Source organism: Otolemur garnettii, unplaced genomic scaffold, assembly GCF_000181295.1.
Source record: "Otolemur garnettii isolate 467f Iridium unplaced genomic scaffold, OtoGar3 scaffold00233, whole genome shotgun sequence".
NCBI lineage: Eukaryota > Metazoa > Chordata > Mammalia > Primates > Galagidae > Otolemur > Otolemur garnettii.
The window spans coordinates 523,803-531,581 of NW_003852628.1; the positions used below are offsets into that span (position 1 = coordinate 523,803).

General features: G+C 55.2%; 1 protein-coding gene across 3 annotated transcripts in view; it reads right to left on the reverse strand.

Annotated features, from left to right (window-relative positions):
* EGLN2 (egl-9 family hypoxia inducible factor 2) overlaps positions 1-6,970 on the reverse strand; it is a 9,397-nt gene extending 2,427 nt beyond the window's left edge. For 2 of the 3 annotated variants that reach the window (XM_012812928.2, XM_023508229.1), the window contains exons 1-2: positions 6,850-6,970; positions 4,766-5,829 (exon numbers count right to left, since the gene is read on the reverse strand). In XM_012812928.2, the coding sequence (XP_012668382.1) occupies positions 4,766-5,602 (837 nt within the window). In that variant the 5' untranslated portion in view covers positions 5,603-5,829; positions 6,850-6,970. Of the gene's footprint in view, positions 1-4,765; positions 5,830-6,287; positions 6,405-6,849 lie in introns of all 3 variants that reach the window. The other variant, XM_023508228.1, reaches the window with a different exon arrangement.
* Between the last annotated feature and the right edge of the window lie 809 nt (positions 6,971-7,779).

The window sequence follows — 7,779 nt, forward strand, 5'->3', positions numbered from 1 at the left end:
ATAATTCTAATGTGCAGCAATGTTGAGAACTGTTGCCCGTGACTACAAAGAATCGTCACTAAATAAATCATCGTCTCAGACACATCCAAACAGGAACCAAACCTAGAGTCTGAACAGAAAGCGAGATCTGGCCAGGCCAAAGCAGGTGGATTGCCTGAGGAGTTTGAGACCAGCCTGAGCAAGAGGGAGACCTGGTCTCTACTAAAAATAGAAAACTAGCTGGGTATTGTGGCAGGTGCCTATAGCCCCAGTTACTCAGGAGGCTAAAGCAAGAGGATTACTTGAGCCCAAGAGTTTGAGGCTATTGTGAGCTATGACGCCATGGCATCCTACCCAGGGCAACAGCGTTAAGACTGTCTTCCAAAAAAGAAAAGAAAGTGAGGTCTCATTCTCAGAGCAGTAAGGACAACTTGCTGGGTAACCCTGGACAGTCCCAACACCTGCATGTACCTCCACTGCCTCATCTGGCAACTGGGGTAATAAATACATTCTCTGTTTACAGCAGCAGTAACTAATTCCTCTGAGAACATAACTCTGGAGATTTCAGATCCCTCACCAGACCTAACCAGACTTATCCAGACTCTAGTTTGTGTGTGTACAGGTCTGCCCACAGGGCTCCTGTTCCCTCTGCCAGATAGCTGCTACTCCCCTAGCCCAGCCTCTGACATAGAGTGGCTGGGGCCCCAGAATGTTTGCCATCAGAGAGTTGACAGAAAGGTGGCTGTGGGGTAAAGGAAAGGACTCAGTCACTTCTGCATACCCAATTCCCTGGTTCACGTCTCAGTGCTGCTACATGAGCTATGATATCTTAACTTCCTATCTCAGATTTCTCATCCACAAAATGGAGCAGTCAGCTACTTCACAGGTTATTGTGGAAATTGAACAAGATAACAAATGTTTGGGAAGACACCCAACACGGTGCGTACCACATGATGGAAAACCAAAGCAGAGGCTGAAATGCCACTCAAAAATAAAAAAGATCCCTGTCCCAGCCGGGTGCCATGGCTCACTCCTGTTATCCTACCACTAGCACTGCGGGAGGCCCAAGTGGGAGGATCCCTTGAGCTCAGGAGTTCCAAACCAGCCTGAACAAGAGCGAAGCCCTACCCCTACTAAAAATACAAGTTATCCAAGTGTTGTGGCAGGCACCTATAGTCCCATTACTTGGGATGCTGAGGCAAGAGGATTGCTTGAACACAGAGTTTGAGGTTGCTGTGATACCATGACACTCTAGCCTGAGCACAAGAGTGAGACTGTCTCAAAAAAAAAGACCAGGTCCCAACATCTGCCCAAAGCCGCTGCGGAGGAGGGATAAGGTCTTTTAAGCAAATACGGGAAGATTGGCACAAGAACCCTTCAGTTTTTCCTCAGTTAAGGGACCATCAGTCTTGACCCCTCCACCCAGGTACAACTGTGCTAGCTTCTGCTCCCCACTAATGCTCAGCCACACCAATGGGCCTGGCCCACCAGGACAACCCAAGTTAAACATTCACGATCAAACACATCAGTGTCCACTGCTAAAATAGGAGGCTTGCCAAGCACACCATACACAGCAGGCAAGGTTGATTCAATCTCTCATTCTCCTCCCAACACATTATTCCCAGGGTTCATCCTAGTGATGAGGGCTGACACCATTCTACGGTCACAAAGCAGTGGAGCACCAAAGACTTTCTCTCTGGCAGCACCAGGGTATAAACAGTGAGAAAGGCCCACAAGGAAAACCCTATATCCTACACCCCCAAGTTCAGTGGGGAGAGCCTTCTTTGCACTACTCACTCCCTGAGCAACCACATCCCCTGCAAGGAAAGAATGTGGCCATGGCACAGAAAGCTTGGAATCAGTGAGTCACTGATTAGAGAAAGGCAAGGACTTCCCAGTTAGGAATCCAATCATGCTGATTCTGCAACAGAATGGGTGAGAGAAGGGGCCCAGGGCTCCACTCTCTTCTCCCATAATCAACCCCACACAGCAGCCAGAGACCCTTCTCTTTAGTTCTCCATTGTATACTGAGAAAATACAAATTCTCAACCACAACTTCCAAGGTCCCCAACTCCATCACTCTGCTCCAAGTCTCAATAGGCTCATTTCATCCCTACCACAAAGCCTTTGCACTTGCCTGGGTCATTCTACCCCGACCCACCCTTTAGTTCAGTATTCAGGTCAAGGGTTAACTTTAGTCCTCTGATTGTCTACTCCACTCCCCTGAACATAAAATCAGCACAGGTACCTATCTACCTAGTAGTGGACTGAAAAGCAGATGCATAGAAGCCCATGGGGCCAAGCGTGCCTCCCAGCACCCAGTGCAATATCTGCTGCCTCAGAACACTTCTCTGGGTCTCCTCTGAACCCCACCCCTTATGCGCGGCCCTGCCCCATACAGATTCTCCTACCATGCACATGAAAGCTGGGCACAGAAAGAGAAATCTGCCCTTTAAGCCCCCCGCTTCTAACACATACACATATCTTGGGGGGTGAAAAACATCCTCTGGACCCAGGGACAAGGAGAGACCAGGAAAAGTTGTTCTTCCCAACTTGGGCAAGGAAAGGGCAGGCGGAATCACAGTCAGGAAATCGAAGAGTTAAAGACTATTGGTGACAATGTGCCAAGAGCCCACCACCACTACATATGTACACATATACACACACATCCCAGTCAGAAGGCTGTGACTGAGACAAAGACAGGTGGCTCTTAAATGAGCAAACCAAGGCAGCTGGACCCTCCCTTGTGTCCCCTCTGGCAGCCCTTGTTGCCAGTGGGAACCTACTCTCTCCTACCTGCAAGTCAACTGAGCACAGGTACCAGGGAGAGAAGGCAAAGTTGGATGAAAGGAGTCCAACTCAGGAATGGTGTGGATTACTGCCCACCCCTGGGCTCTAGTCCTGGTGATCCATGCCCCACCATAACTGCTGTAGCCCACCTTAGCACCCCATAGTCTTACTCCAGAGCCTGGGAGGGAGTGCAGATTTGAGCCTTTGACGGCAAGGAAGCCTGAAGTTGCTGTCTCACTAGGGAGGGGAGGGTCAAAGAGGGCTCTAGTGATTGGGCTGGCTCCTCTCCTCCCTTCCCAGTCCAGCCAGCCCTGTTATTACCTCCCCAGGGCAAGAAGGATCATTTAAGGCTAAAACAACTCCCCCATCCCCAATCCTAGTCAGGACCCTGTCCCCAACCACCACCAAAGGAGGCACTGGAGGAGGAAAGAACTGCTCCTTCTACCTTCCATCCCCAAACTGCCACAGACTTGATGGGGATTTAACATGGTTTCCCTATTCTGGGGACCAGCAGAGAGGCTCAGGGCCATGTCCCACCCTTGGCCACTCCCCCCTACCCCCCAACAAAGACTGCCAACCCAAGGGTGAAGATGCTGAGCTAGGAAGGCTACAATGGCCTCGCCCGCACAGGAGCCAAGTCCAGGGAGGGGCCGGCTCTAGCTCCAGCTATCAAGTAACAGGAGGGAGAGGGAAGTAGAACAAGTTCCAGCTGGGGTGGGGAGGAAACAGGCTTCAGCCCCGGGGGAGCCCTGGTCCCTGAGCCAGCTCCAGCCTGAAAGGAAAGCCACACAGAGGCAGAACCCAAGACAGAATCTGAGGAGGGAGGAGACACTAGGAACTCAACTTCACGCCTATAGGGCAGAACACAGCAGTGCCATCAGCGAAGCACCTACTGGTATGAAGCAGCAGGTACTCGCTATAGGGCTTTCTCCAAGGGACACCATGCCTTGAACTCAGGGCCAGGGCCCTCACACACTTCCATGGAAAGGATTATTGTGTCAACAAGCAGGAAAGGCCCTACAGACCACTATCTTGTACACAGCTCCTGACTCTAGGTTCCTGAATGGGTAGCTGGAGGGCCATGAAGCCCTGAAAACTGCTTGTAAACTCCCATAAAATAAGCATTTTTCTTAACAGAATCTGTGGCCACAGGAAGAGTCTCAAAAAGCCCCAGGCTCCAAAAAAGATTAAGTACTACTACTCTAAAGAAAAAAAAGAAGAAAAAGAGACCAAGGACAGACACATAATATCAAGGGAAAAGAGAGACAAACAGGGATGAAGTGACAAATAGGACAGATGAAATGGAGAACAGGGACTAGGGCAGGGAAGGGTGAAAAAAAGGGGACAAGAGGTCCACCTGGGATAGAATGTAGCCACCCAGAGCCACTCCAGGAAACTGTCCATGAGGCAGATGCCACAGCAGACACACAGGGAATGATGAAAGTCCAGGGGCCAGGTGTCCAACATAGTGGGCAGCACCCCTTCCCTCAGCCCAGGGCCCACTCATTACTGCCACTCTCTCCTTTCCTCCTTCTGGTTCTTCTGCCTGGGAGACAGGATAGGGTAGAAGACAGGCCAGTACTCAGGGATAAATGGATGGATGGACAGACAGGGACACGGGACAGAAGCAGGTAAGTGTGTCTACTAATGACCATTCTTGGTCTGGAGCCCAAACATCAGGGGACTGTGAACCCCATCATGACACATACACAGATGCAGGGCTCTGTATGCTGGCAGCTCTTATCAAGTTCAAGGGGATTCCTGGCAAGGTCAAGAACCACTGGCCAAACTCCTGCTTTAAAAGTGCATAAAATGAGGTAAACAAAGAGGCCATGGACCCTAAATCCCCACAAGTACATTATCTCCAGTGGAAGTACCTAAACTCTTTTGTAACCCCAGAAGCCTCTCCAAACCCATCCATGCTCAGAACCCTAGGCATCCAAAAAACAAAGGTGCACAGTGAAGCCCCTCCACAAAATACCACCCCCAGCCTTACCTTGGTGCGCCCGTTGATGACGTAGCTGCCCAGCCGCCCAGCGCAGTGGCGGATTACAGCATCCACGTGGGCCATAAGGGCACCTATGCTTCGGCAGCCTGGCTCGTGGCCTTCCACCCAGGCAATCTGGTCCCCACGGATGCTGCGCGGCGGGATAGCCCGCTGGCTCACAAGCTGCCCATCACGCAGGCGCCCACCCCGCTTCAGGGCCTCCACCTCTGCCAGCACACGGCTGCCCAATGCTGCCCCCAGGAAGCTGTCCTTGACACAGATGCCATAGTACCGCATGCAGGGCACAATATAGTCCAGGGCCAGGCGCTCAGGCGCAGAGGGCAGAGCCTCCTCTATCAGCCCAGCACTCACCTCACCACTGCCCCTGCTGCAGCCACAGCCCAAGCCACCCTCCCCCTCTACCTCCTGGTTCTCTTGCCTGGCCCAAGGACGCTTGACAGGTGAAGGGGCATCCCCACCATCCTCGGCCCATTTCCGTTTTGGGGCTTCAGGCCGGGCACCGTGGGCTGCCAATCGCTGGCACCCCTTGGTCACCAGTGCCGCAGCACATTCGCTCTGCAGAGGCCGCAGCTCACCACCATCCTGCCCGCCAAAGCCCTCCCGGAGAGGGCTGGCAGTGGTAGAGGTGGTTGTGCTTCTGGGGGTCCCACTCCCTGCTGAGGCCTCACCAGGCACTCCTGGACAGTGATAGGAGGGTAGCAAGGGACAGGGCAGGTAACTCTCCACCCCCATCCTGGCCCGGCCAGGCTCTGAGGGCTCTGACACAGACCCTGATAACTGAGGGAGAGGCTGACTCAGGGTCTGCGGCTGGCACGGGCTGTCCATGGCAGCAGTGTCTTCATCCCCCGGGCATGGAGGGCACCGCCCGGGCCCATGGTGCCACCCTCCTCCACCTCCTCCTCCACTTGATGCAGCTGGGGGCCACTGGGCCTGACGTGGGGCAGGGTGAGGCAGGGCAGGCAGGAGGGGCTCTTCTTGTGCCCTGAAGGTGCTTGCTGGTCCCCAAGTCCTCTGCTGTCCCTAGGGGCTTGGGAAGGGACCCTTCAGGATAGCTGGAGGAAGAGAGAGAAAAAGGGATGTAAAAGGAGCTAAAGGTAGGCAGACAGACAGGTAGGAAAAGGGGAAGGTATGGACAGTAGGAAGAAGGCCAACCAGGACAGCCTTGACTCCTGAGAACCCACAACCTGAGGCCAAGTGGAGCAGAGGAGACTTGGGGGGGATCGCTGACAGACAAGGGGCAGTAAGGGGGAGGGGCTGGAGGCGGAAGGCTGGGTAAAGGACACAAAGAGAACTGTGGTGGGGGCGTGGGAGGGAGTACCCAGTCAGAGGAAGGGGTTCTGAAGCAGAAAAGGAATGGTGGAGGGGCGTGCGGTCGGAGAGTTGGAAGCAGGAGGGATCTGCCTGGGCGTCCCAGACACGCAACAGAGAAATGTGGGGGATCCACAGAGTCAGAGTTAGGAAGGTCAACAGACAGAGGAAACCGGAGGGCCCAGAGACAGAGAAAACAAACCGGAGGGAAGCTGGGAGGGCGGGCTCGAGAAGGCCAGGCAGGCCGGGGTGGTGGGGTCGACCAGAGCCCGACGGGAGGCCCACTGGGGCGGACACACACCCAGACGGAAGGGAGGTCCTGAAACAGACGGAAAGGAGCCTAGAGAAGAGGGTCCACAGCGACAGACAGAACAGCGAAGAAGGGTTCACGCACTCGGCGACAGGACCAGGGAAAAAAGCGCCCTTCTTCCCAACTCGGTCGGTGCGGGCCCTGAAGCCCCCTCCGAGCGCAGCAGACGCCAAAGGCAGGGCCGAGGGGCCGCTGGGACCCCGTGCCCCTCCCCTCGGCCTCTGCGCAGCGCGCGCTCCCCGCCCCCATCCCAACCCCCGCAACGGCCGGCACCCAACGAGCCTAGCCCGCGTTCCCTCCCCCACGCCCCACCCCCACCCTCCCTTCCCGGGGTCACCACGGCTCGCTACAGAGTGCCCCGGCGCGCGCCCCCACACCAGGCCCGGTCAGTCCCGGGCCCGGGGCTGGGGCTCCTTCTCCCCTTCACTCCCTTCTCTGCCCGAGACCACCTCACCGAGCTTTTTCCTCCGGCCTCGGCGCCGCCGTTTGTGCCAGCCGCCCTGCGCCGCACAGCGCGCCATACCCCGCCCCCACCTCCCACGATGCTCCGCCCCCGCCTCGCCCGGTGGGCACGTGACCGCTCTTGGCATGGGGAGAAGGTGCCTGCGCAGGCGCGAGCCGCATGAGGCGGGGCGAGGAACTTCCGAACACCCCTCTGGAGAAGAGACTTGGATCCGTCGCGTACGCGAGGCTCATTTGCATTCCTTGCTCCGCCCCTTCAGCGCGGGAGGAGGCGCGCAGTTAGAAGAACTGGATCAGGGACCGGGCGTTGATGTGCATGGCGTAGGCTTAGTCAAGATAAATGGGTAGGGCATGCAAATACATGATTTACACGGACAGGGCCCAGCCCCTCCAAGTCGAGGATCTAGCGGAGTGACAAGCCCGTGGTTTGGGAAGTGGCGTGCAAGTGATTTCATTTACTTGGGCAGCCAAGAATCGAGATGAGACATTGAGAAATCGCTACGCAGTTAGTTGAGAAATGTATGCAGATTCGCACGTCAAATAAATACTTATTATAAGGGAGTTAAAAATAGAGTGCGGGACGTCCTTGAGAAAAGAGAAATACGGACTAGAAGGGATGTGCAAAATGTATCCTATTTGCATGACCCCACTCCGCCCTGCCCCCTGAGGACAATTGTGGGAGTCAATAAAGAACCAGAGAAGAAGGCTCAGCGCCTGTGGCTCAAGTGGCTAAGGCGCCAGCCACGTACACCCAAGGTGGTGGGTTCGAATCCGGCCCAGGCCCACCAAACAACAATGACGGGTGCAACCAAAAAATAGCCGGGTATTGTGGCGGGCGCCTGTGGTCCCAGCTACTTGGGAGGCTGAGGCAAGAGACTCGCTTGAGCCCAGGAGTGGGAGGTTGCTGTGAGCTGAGATGCCA